At 41.2% G+C, this 12,407-nt stretch overlaps 1 protein-coding gene across 1 annotated transcript in view; it reads left to right on the top strand.

Moving 5' to 3' along the window:
- UQCC1 (ubiquinol-cytochrome c reductase complex assembly factor 1) overlaps positions 1–12,407 on the top strand; it is a 426,281-nt gene that overhangs the window by 359,662 nt on the left and 54,212 nt on the right. Inside the window, exon 8 of the mRNA XM_085619075.1 lies at positions 8,355–8,432. Within this exon, the coding sequence (XP_085475201.1) occupies positions 8,355–8,432 (78 nt within the window). The remainder of the gene's footprint in view (positions 1–8,354; positions 8,433–12,407) is intronic.

Below are 12,407 nucleotides of genomic sequence, written 5' to 3'. Positions count from 1 at the left end.
TATGAATTGCATTTATTAACAAACTTGGGCTTCAATACGATTCACATAGAGCGTGATTGATGTGAAAAGTATTACATGCGTTGTCAATTGATCACTGTCTAGTTCTCATGTACATGTTAAAGAGAAAATGGGAGTCCAAAGAAGGCAAAACAGACAAGGATGTGCTGAACAAATGACGGGAATTAAGAACATTTTCCAAAGAGTCTTTTGGTTATTTTGTTATTAAAACCCTACACCGACATTTGCTAATTTTAGAGAAAGACGTTAACTGCCTCACAGTCAGATCATCGTCAGTTTCCCAATAAACATTTTGTTCAACCAAGTATTTTATTAAACCTGACACGTTTTCCGTTGTCCTGTCAAATTCAACAAATCACTTTGAGCGATTTCCCACTTAGATGTGGTGTTACTAAATGTTTTTTTTATCTTTAAAAAATATATACATATGTTCATATATAGAGTGGCTTCAATCAGCCCTCCTTCTCTATCGGTCTGCTGCAGTGGCATTCATATTTCGGTTACGCTTACCACAACATTCATTAAACACATCTGAGGCTCAGCATGCTTCACCCGTAGGCTTCCAGCACCGTGAGTGATGGCATTTTTGTATCCGCAACCATCATAAAAGTAGTGCACTTTTGTGGCAATGCTTCAGGGACAGTGTCTCCTTTTAATATATATATATATTTTTAAGTTTGCGAGGGCCTGCCAGCTGCCCTCTCATTGCTACCAAGCTACTTGCTTCTCTCTTTGTGCGCGAACAAACCCACACTCTACTACTTAACATTCAACACAGGCCATTGGCCACGTCTGAACATTACATCAATAATAATAAAGTATGCCACAAAACATTCAGAGATGTCTGCATGTGCTCATGCATGTGTGCAGATGAATGGATGGCCATCTTTAATTGGTTTATGGTATTCTGTACTAAGAAACATTCATAGCTTTTCACCTGTGCGTGCACACACTTTCACAACTACCTTAGAATTATTTTTTCTTAAAATATAAGAATAAACATAAAAAGGTGGCCCTTTGTGAGGATGTGTTTGTGGCCATTTTGTAATGGTTTTTGTTGCATATTATTATAAAAAAAAATTCAAGATGTCAGCTCATGCAGCTGCACATATCTACATGTACAGGAGGCTATTTTTGAATGATTTTTCTCATACTTTAATAAAAAAATATTCAGAGTGGACACAAACTGGCTAATACAGCATCTTGGCAACCAAAACCAGATTTATTGACTTTGCCAGTGCTTGTTGTAACTGGGTCACCTGCTCACTCCCCCCTTCCATCTTTCTTCCTCCCTTCTCCATAACTCCTGCAGCATCAGTTCCCTTCTACCTTTCCTAGATTTGATATTCTGCCCCTCCTCTTCTCCCTATCTCTTCTGTCTGTAATTGGTGAAAGGTTATAGCAAGAGCCTTAGCAGAAATACTGTGACACTCTATTTAAATGTTTGTATTTTTTTTATAGAAATTCTTCATGTTTTGGAATTGTAATATCTGTTTTCCTCTTATTTTTTCATACCCTGGCAACTTTGAAATCTGTTGACATAGCCTTTCACAAGATTTGACACTTGGTTTTTATCAAGGTGGAGCACATCATTCATTCCTGTTTACAGAGCCCTTAAAAGCAACCCTGGGCGTAGTTTGCGAAGTTGCACTAAGCGAAGTTGCACTACGCGAAGCTACGCAAAGTGCACTTCGCACTACGCGAGCTACGCGTAGCACTTCGCAAACTGCGTAGTACCCTGTTCGCACTGTGCAAGATGTCGTTTTCAATGATTGCACAGTGCGGACAAGCATCCGGCACTGTGCAATCATTGAAAACGGCATCTTGCACAGTGCAAGCTGTAGTTTTCTGCTGCTCGAGTAGATTTTTACTCGAGCGGCAGATTTCTCAACGCGGACTGGTAGTTTCTCATCGCGAGCGGTCGGGAGCATACGCGACCACTCGCAATGAGAAACCTGACCTCCTCCCATTGAGAATCTCGCCGGGATGTTCATTTTCCATGCTCGCGGTCGGCAACTTGATGTTGCTGATCGCGAACAAGGAAAAAGTCTCGCCGTGATGTCATTTTGCTTGCTCGCGGTCGCCAACTTGATGTTGAGGACCGCGAGCAAGCAAAAAATGACCGCTGCACTACGCAATGCTACGCTACGCGTGTTTGCACTGTGCTACGTGCAATTCGCGTAGTGCGAAGTAGCGCAAACTTTGCAAACTACGCGAGCGTAGCATAGTGCTTTGCCCAGGCTTACTTAAAAGGCTTAAAGCTTGAGTTTCAGTCTCGAATGTCTAGGATACCTTCTATAAACCACCATAAGAACAATATTTCATTAGCTGTCCTGTGAGTTAACTGTATTAAGTTGCTAGGCATGATAACTGTTGTAAGGGACCTCGCTGATTTATAACCGTGTCCAACTTTTTCGGTGGCTACCAGTGTTGATTTTAGGGGCTTAAGATCACTAGAAGATTTGCAATGTAGCTGATGAGTTTTAATTGGACCATAATGTAATAAAATATTTCTCTTGCTTTGACAAAATTAGGCGACCCACTGCAAAGACCCCACCCTCACAACGCATCGCGTTTTTTCAAAATAAAACAGTTGGTATTTGTGTAAGGTATTTGCAGACTCCCTTGCCGGATATGTATGTTTTTTTTCTTTCTCAAAAACGCACTATCTTGTGAGAGTTCATGTGCAGACTATTTTTTTTGTGCAACTCGAGGTGGCATGCATGTCACCGAAGAAATCACCAAAAAATACAATTATCAAGTTCTGCTATTGTTTGTGTTGCGCAGTTTAATAGACTATGGTGAGCTTCTCCTGATTTCTTTGAGTTGCTCCTAATGTTTGATCAGGTGTACATTAACGATATTGTCCCACAACACATGTACATTGGTTTATTTTGAAAGGCCATTTCTGCTGGTCTCTGTAATTTGTTTGTCTGGCATGATGTCAACATTAACTATCTATAGGACCTTTTGAGATGAATACATAACAAGCACTGACAAAGCCAAAAAGTTGGACATTCACTGCCAGCTTTTTGCGCTGCCAAGGCTTGTTCTGCTCTTCTACCAAAAAACAAGCCCATTCCTCTGTAAAAACAAAGCCCAAACCCAAACTAACATCCAACTAAAAAGAAGCCCAAATGACGGTCGAAATCGAAAATTGCTTAAAAACCTAAAAAATATAACCACGAAGAGGGAGGCATGGCGTAAAAAGTACCCCCAATAAAGCTGTGGAATTAGGAGGAGGTGGGAGGGAGGAAAACTATATTTAAATGTAATCAGCTATGGTGCCGAAACTACACACAGACAAACAGAAACAGAGTGGGAAACAAAGAAATAAAGTAGACGCCCAGAGAACAGACAAAGAACTGTAGTGTGATGAGACAGTACTTAATCCCTGCTGCATGGGAGGAACGGAAGAGAGAAAGGAAGGACAAAGAGGCAGGACTGACCACTGGCAAGCAAGACTTTTTGAGGGACACTGAAACAAACAAATTAAAAGCTGGGGGATGGCTTTAACCCAACATAAGAAATTACAATAGGTCTCGAATGCTCAACCTAAAAATGATAATAACTAGACAGGTGCTTTGCATCTGCCACATTCAGCAAGTGCTTGCTTATAGTTTCTTTCATATTTTGGATCAGCCCACAGGCCATCATACATAGAGTGGGTCATTGAGTCAGCCTCATTAAGCCATTCTCTGATGGTAGTGCCATTCATATTTGGGAGCAGGCCATAGACCAGCCATTCTGTATCGGTGATCCTGAGCAACAGTATTTCACTTCTTTACGAGATCCATCACCCAGCGCCCATTCTTCCTCTCTCCCTGCTATGTATTTCCACCAAAGATGCTACACATTGGGCACATTTAATATTGCCAACCACAAACACTTCATGCGGAGAAATTAACCACAATTCCCAGAGTGTGCAGCAGCTTACATGCACTGTCTCTTTCAAGGTGATCGGATGTGTTATGCTACCTTATCTGGAACTGCGAGCCACCCATGAAATGGCACATAAAAAGTAAAAATTACAAACTCCCTGTAATCCTTCCAGAATAAGCCAAGTATAGATGACACCTTATATACCCTCCAAGTTTCCCAGTGTTCAACCCTAGTTGATTTGTTAGCCACGATGGGATGCTTAAGCGGTTAAGCATCTCTAAACAACAGTATAGTACTTTCCTTGTCTTCAGACATCAGTCCTATCACCTTAGAAAAAAAACATCTCTTCCATTTTGTGCCAGACTAATTATTTAACTGTTGGATTAAATACATAGCAGATTAAATGAGGTGTGTCGCACACAATTGTAATTTGTCTTCTCAGTAAACAGACATTTTTTTTAGGTTGATGCCTACCAGACAATGCAGCTGTCTAGTTTGCTAACAGCATCTTGGGGACATTCGTAAATCTTTCCTGGAATGCATTCGCCCATTGCTTACCATTGGCTTTGTGGTTTGTAACTCACATTTGATTGCTTTCTATATACTGGCTTCATTTGTTTTAGGCTGTCCAGCTTGAGTTTGCCCCTTCCGTGGCCCATACCTTATTTTCAAGTACTTGCAGAAGATCAATGTCTGTTTATTTGGAGGAAATATAGGATAGGCCTTCTTCATGTATATATAGTTCCTCATGCCTTTGACAGTAAGAGAGAACAGTAAGGTCGTTGTAGGTTTTGTAAATTCCATGTAGCTGATTTCTTCTGATGTAATTAAGTGCTGAAGTATATCAAGCCTTGACTGAGTCAGATGTGTCGGTTCACCTCAGGGGTAGAAGTGCTAGAGAGCATGGACCATATATGACAAGGCCTACTGCAGCACAAGTAGGACTTAATTATCAGGTGTGAAGATAGGGTAGATTGGTCAGAATGTTATATGGATGCTATATATATCACGGCTTATGGGAGGTGAGGGAAAGCAAGAGGAAATGCGCTATTGGAGTCTGCACCAGAGTGCCGTAGCTGCACTTTGAAAAGAAGGTAGAACGTCTGAACTCTCTAATTGGGACAGTGGCAAGCAACAGCAGGTGAACCGCATGAACTCAAGATACAGTCAAGGAAATGCAGCATAAGAACCGGTGAGGGGGCTAAAGTCAGTTGTTAAGTTTGTGTTTATATCTTTCATCTCATATATGTGAAAGGGGATCTGCGATCAATGAAGGACAGCAGATACAGGATGGAGGTATAATGTATCCATAGAGTAGTGATGGGGTGAGTCAAGAAGAAAGCAGTCATCCAGTGCAAAGTGGTTGTAGCAAAAAAGAAAGAGAACAACAAACTGACTACGATGAACAAGGGTGCAACATCGCCGTTAGGCCTGCTCTTCTCCATTAGTCCACTAATTTGTATGTAAGTGTTAGGGATCTAAGGGGGAGTGATCAGGTTTACATCATTAGGCCATAAATGTGTTCTGCTTACTGAACAATCAGTCATACCATATATTCTGCTGTTATAGAATGGTCGGTATCAACTTTAGGCTGTCATCCTGGGTCCATGTTTCCATTATTTATGTGATGATATTGATTTGTCTCTTTCACTGTCCCTCACCAGTGCCTCCACCACTCAGTTATCCCCTCTTTATTGGAGTGTCTTCGAGGTTGCCTGGTATCTTGCTGTTGTTGCCGGTGTGCCTCTCGATTCAATGGTTGTAATTCGGCATTGGGTGGTGCATTTTCATGGAGGTTTGCATGTTTGTAGAATCCAGGCTTTTCAGGAGCTGCTCTAGAATTTCAGGATTTGTATAGTCTGATGTTTTACATTCCAAGATGATCCACATTGTGGAGGTCTCCAGTAGGCCATATTTAGTGTTGTACTTGTGGAGCCACTGACGTAGAGCCTGCATCTGATGTTTACATTGATGCACTAAAAGAAATCCCTTTCTATAGAAGTAGAAGGACCGTACCCAAATCCTGTTACAACAATGTCGTTCATATGTCCCTTCGTGCCTAATTGTACACCATGGCTAGGAAATAATTTGAGAGGACTTATAAAAATAAGTAAAATTGTTACTTAAGTCAATTTTTTTTGTACAAACCAAAACTTCATTCAGGGAAATCACTCATATGCCTTAGAGAAAATGACTAGAAAAAGCCAGGCGGTGTGTCAGGCGATATATTTGTTTATGTTCTGGGATTTGCAATTCTACATGTATAATATGAAAAATACTGTAAGTCCCAAATTTCAAAGATAGAAATAGGGCTTTCGTCTTCACTGACATCACCTATGCTACGTTACCGTGAAGTGTGAATGCTATTCTACATTCTCCTGTATCCTATTGGATGTCACATTGTGCCCACTGTTGGGCCCTATCATGCCCCCCAATGCACAACCTTGTTCTCCTGATCCACAGTCGTTCCTCCCCTGAGGCTCACCCCCTGAATTGCCATGACGCTCACTACCAGTGCTTCCATGAGCCGCATCGCTGTTTAATCCTTTCTGCACATCACCCTGTGCCTTGTGGTGTACAACATCGCCTGCTTCTCTGTTGTACATCATCTTGTACCTTCAGCTGCACAGTGTATAAATCACTGTGTTTTGTGTATCGATGCTCGTGTGCCTGTTGGTATGTGTGCAGAGTACTTGCAGATCAGTTGGACTTTGAGAAAATGGTTTCTGTTGGTCTGCACCATATGCGTATGTTCTGAATGTGTTAATGTGTTTATGCCTCTCTGCTGCATGCACTGCACAAGGACCAACCTTATTGCCAATGCTTGTTTACTTATTTTTATTCTTCATCCTTAAGTATACTTGTTATCTGTTCATATCAACCTTACAGTGCTTCATTCGCATAACTATAAATGCATTACTTTTCACTGATTTTGCTTTGCAATCAGACTTTGTACAACACATAGCGATATCATGTGATCCAACAGATTTACAAACAATGCCGTCATTAATACAAAAACAATACAAAATAAAATTGATACAAAAACAATTATTCCGTTTTTCTTCATTGATTAGGCATCAAATATTATATAGTGTGGATTGTCCTCAGATGCATCATTAATTCAGGACGGACATGGAAAAGGAATACTTACTCAATTTCAGTGATGAATCTAAAAATAGTTTTCCCAGACGTTTTTAAAGTTACCTTCTCTGTATCTTAGTCAGTTGTAGACCAGTTTAATAATTCAGTACTACTTTTTTTCTGTTTTTGAACTGTATGTTTTTCCAGTTTTTCCTAATTATTTTCTTGGTCCAACGCTACTGCTTTTGCATCTATTTGTCATTTTTATGAGCCGTTGCTTTATTTTAGAGGTCATTAAATATTTAGTTAAGTAGTGTTTTTAGATTATGTTACAGTTGTGGGCATGCAGAGGCGTAGCTCTTATTAGTGATTCAGCCTCTGTGGCAAACGGTGTGAGTACTCCACTACACCTCAAGGATGGCTGCCTTTTACCAAACAATATGCATTTAGCTTGCAATGGGGACTGTAGCACCCTCGTTACTGGTAGATATCTATATAGCAAATCGGCCAACCTTTAACTTTGGCACCAACATACTTTTTGGATTTTAGTAGCCTTGAGATGGAGTGGCCCAAAGGGAGGTCATTTGTATGGGTAGGCTATAGTGTGATCCTCAAACATTAGTCCATATAGGTGTGCTTGTTGCCCTAATTAGTTTATTTTATCTTGTCTTGAGAGAGTAGTCTTCTGCTGGATCCGCGTGTACGTTCTGCGATTTCATGTGTAGTCCAGGGTTCTTGTGCTCACTCTCCAAGTGCTCCATCTCTCCCTGATGGCTAAATTCTACTTGAGGGATAGCATTGCAGAAATCTCCATGAGAGTTCTGGTCTTGTGACTTACCGTGTTATGTATGTCTGGTTTGTGGCAATTTCTCTTTCCGAAATAATATACCTCTATTCAGTGATCGCCCTATCTCACTTCTCTGAGAACCCTTGACATTCTGGTAATTTCAGCAGATATCAATTGAGGAAACTTGGACCTTTCTCACAGTGTGCAAGAAAATGTTTTTTGTCTGCTGCAGCAACCTGCTAGTTCCATTGGTAGTGATTCAAGACTCACTCACAATAATTTCCCAGTGCAAAGGAGTATTTTGCCCAATTAAAACGAGCTCTTTTCACTTTGCATTGGAGTATTTTTTGACTGACTTCCAAGAAAATAAAAATGATGCAACCAGATGACTTACACTTGAAATTAGTATTTAAAAATAGTATTCCGATTATTGGTTTTTTAAAGTATAATAAGAGAGTTAATTTATATCGTTTGCAATGGTTCAAAAATGTAGGTTACAATCTGAAATGCAGGCAAATACTGATTTATATTAATGTGTGCCCAGGCCTAGTCATATGTTACTAACTGGAGTGTTTCCTCTTTTCAGATTGATTCGGTAGCCCTCAAATCAAGCATAAGAACCATGACCGAAAACTTCTATGCTGCTATTTTTGGATATGATGAGGTAAGCATAAAATTTGAGGCAGGTGTAAAAGTTTCTGAGTGCATAAGTTTCTGTGTAGTAGAGTCTTCACATGGAAGTAAAATTGGAGAAAGGATCCCGCTATTGAGTTTGTTTTACTTTGATGCTATCTATTGGAACTATTCCCAAATGCGCCCTTGAAATCAGGCAGTGTTGGTTGTTGACGTGTAGAAGTACAATAATTCCCATCGTTAAATGTGAAATAATCGTCCTCCTTCGCTCACTTTGAATTAGTACTTAATTTTAGCCGATGGTTGCTGGTGCTGGGAACCGGCCTTTAATTGTCAACACCGGCGCTTGTGACAGTCTGCCACAAGGTGGCGCTGTTTAGGATGACCACAACAACAGTTCATTATTCATTCAATATGCATTAAAAATGACTATTAAATGCCGGCCAAGCCGTTCTTAATGCTTTGGGGACATCAAATAGTCTGAATTGTCACACTTGCAGGAGTGTGACGGTTAGTAGTTTTGTTGTTACTATCACTGGCATTATTGCAGAGACAACGTGTGGTGCAAACTGCACTGGTCTGACGAGAGCCCTGACACTTATTCATTTACAATAAGCACCGCTTTGAATGAACATTAGCCTGTCCTAGGAAACTAACTCCACACCTCTCTGAAGGCGAAAATCTGCAGCTGTTCAGAAATGCTGTCGCATCAAGCCATTTCTCCTTTGTCCGTTGACGTTTCACTGTATTTTTTCATTTTTTTGTCTTTGAGGAGTGCCTGATCTAGAGGAATCCCGAACGAACAGCAGCTGTAGGCTCTCTGGGTAGGGCACCCTTTGTATCTCCTGGAACAGAGGGTAGGCTCACTTATTCTAGGTCCTAATTGGTGGTAGCATAACATAGTTTTTGCTTTGCTGCTTTCAGGATGATGACTACTGGCACGTAAGTAAAGTCCAGTGACTTCTGCTAACGGGAGGACCCCTTTCTTGTTTATTTCTGGGTGTTCGAAAGATTGATCCTGAACATCAGATGGAGTGTAAGAACAATACACACTTGAAATGAACATTGAAAACAAGACATCATAATCAATATCACAGTCCCCCTTTTGGGGTTACGCATAGATGACCAAAGGTATATATGGAGGTCGACAGAACAACTGAGCCAGTCCATCCTCCTTTTCTCCGGAGACGTCTAGGACAGACCTAGTTGTGCTGCCACACTTGATTACAAGTATACCTTGAGCTGCATGAAACTTTTAACCCCTTTACTTCCCAGGAGTAGAAAGCCGAGGATTTGCTTGACTGGTTGGGATTCCAAAAATGGAGCATGCACTGCTTGTTAGTGACTGGGGGATGTTGCCCAAATACTACGGACTATGAATATTAGCTGGAGAACGACGTGACTAAAGCTTGGTGGACTCAGCGTGAACCTTACTTCACTGTTCACTGAGTGCGAGCTGCCCATATGCTGAAGGCATGGATGTAAGCCGAAGACCATGAAACTTTCTGTCAGCCCGACTTGCTGCTGTCCTTCCAGCATGCCCATAGAATCCAAAGAAGTTTAAAATGAGGCTGTTTAGAGGTCCTCACTGCCCCATAACAGCTGAACCAGCCAGCAAGGGAAAGTGAGCCTTTAGAAGAGAAGATTCTGCTTGGCATAAATCCCTGTACCAGCAAACCATTTGTTACAGTGTAGGACGCCTGCCACTTTGCACTTCCAAAGCATCCATTACGCATCACGCCGCTTGACGTGGATATGTGGTCATCACCAGCCTCTTTGACCTGCATGCCAGAAAAAGTGTTTTTATTAAGTTTATTTTAAGTGTAATGCAAAGTCTGACGTTGCTGTATTTTTTTCATCTGGCCACTTGATTAGTTTCACAAAAGTTACCAAAAATAGTTAATAGTTTTGGTAATAGAATCACTATTTGGTCCCCCAAGATACATTTCTAAGTATCTCTGAAGCCATCAGTAACACTGCCATTTCTGTTTTCGTCAATAAGCATCCTTCAAAGAGCATTTTGCCTTCAATGAAGCTATAGTGGAAAAAAATAAAAGATTCATGTGACAAGCTGTAGTCGGCCTCTACGGCGTTGAGGATCATGTCCTAGATGTATAGCCCTGCACATGCAGACGTTTTGTACTTGTCACAGAACCATACTCGAGAAGAATTGTTGGTTCAGCTATTTTCTTGTAAAATAGCCCACAATAACATTCCTTCTGCATCTCATCTAATTAAGGTTTGTATGGAGAACAATGCTGTAATGATGTTTCACAAAAAGCTAAGTGGTGTACAATTAAGAAATCTTTGCGAAAAGGCTGTTTTCCTTGTGAACTAGGTTAAATGCAAATGGGGCTGTCAGCAGTTCACCTAGCAGGGTAAACAGGAAGGCGGATTAGCTAGGATCATTTTACCAGGGAGACAAAACATCAGAGTCTAGATCAGATTTTCTAGTCATAGAAACTCCTGAAGAAGGTTGGAAACACGAGGAGACATCTTTTCTGTTCAATTCAGTTTCCACCGAAAGGGTCAAAGTGGCCGTTTCTCTGGAGTGGTCTACTGTCAGCATTTCATCTTTCCTCGTTCCCAATCTGATACAGAATATAGTTCCAAAGATTTGGTTTCAGCAGAGCGCGAGTGATTCTGAAAGGTCCGGCTTGGGCTCACATAGCTTGATAACCAGAGCTGCTGCATCTTGTGTGTACTGCACCTTGTGTGTTCCCACTCAGCTTTCTCAGAATCAGGGCAAGGTTCTTCACCACAACCCACAGTCTCTTTGATTATTTGCCTATATATTACCAGATCAAAGTCCTTTATTTATCTGATCAGATGTAGCTAGATTTTTAAAGAGGCTTCAGAACAAGTTTCCCTTTTATTGTCCATTTAAGGGTTTTCGTTAGGTGCTTTCGTTGTGATGCCTCCCTCTTGTCATCTTAGTTTTTTTTCCTAGATAGTGGCGTTTCAGGTGGCTATTACTACTCAAAGGCTTTTTGGTGAAATTCAAACTGTTTCAGCACCTGCCCCTTTCATTACTGTTGCTAAAGATGAGATTGGGTTAAAAGTAAGACCTTTTTAGGTCTCGCATAGGCAGCGCATGCGCTGCCTCTACGAGGCATCAAGTAATCAGTATTACTACTGAAACTCCACCCATTGCATTTGTCTTTGTTTTGTCGCTTGCCATTGGTGGAATCTGGCATTGCTGTTCTAATCTTGCTCATTGTTGGCTTGTGGTCCGATACATCACTTCCTTTTTCTTCTGTTTCTGGAGGAAGCAGCATCGACCTACAGTTAACTTATGCTGCTGGCTGTTATCTTTTTATTTAGGGACTACTTTTTTTCTTTGCTGCTCGCATTTCCACATCTGGCAGCCTCCTGCACTTCCCGACCCTGTTTATTTATTTACATTTAATTTATTCATAATTAAATTACGCTTAAATGATGCAGCCCACTCCGAGGCTCGAATACTGTTTTCCTGCTCCAAAGTCAGCAGCGTTATTTGTTGAGCCACCTCCTCGCACCGTTTGTTGTACTTGGTTTCAGATGCTACATTTGTCTGTCTCAACCGTGTTTTTTTAAAAATTGTATCTGTCTTCTCCTCCGTGTGTGTTATTTTTTTAATTTGTCTCTTCCCCACCCCCACTCCGAGATCGATGTTTATTTTTTAATAATTAAATAATGCAGCCCACGCCGAGGCTCAAACCATGTTCTCCAGCTCCAAAGTCAGCAGCTTCAGCAGCGCGCGCAGCCTGCCATCTGTTTTGGGTCAGGTTACAAATGCTTTCACTTTCGCGGCTTCGCTGCCGCGCTTGTTTTCCCTAGCGAGCCCACACCACATGTTCACTATCTTGTTTGTTTATTTTGGTGACCATAGACAAATGACGTCTCTTCTGTCTACGAGAGTTATTTTTGTCTTCCAGAGTTTGCGTCTGTGTACTACTCGACAAACCTATTGCGTACTTCGCAACCTTTTGAATCATGTGGTCTGGTGAGCTCGAGAGATTTTGGA

Source organism: Triturus cristatus, chromosome 7, assembly GCF_964204655.1.
Source record: "Triturus cristatus chromosome 7, aTriCri1.1, whole genome shotgun sequence".
NCBI lineage: Eukaryota > Metazoa > Chordata > Amphibia > Caudata > Salamandridae > Triturus > Triturus cristatus.
Note: the sequence above shows the minus strand (reverse complement) of the source record. Positions and strands in the feature narration are given on the sequence as shown.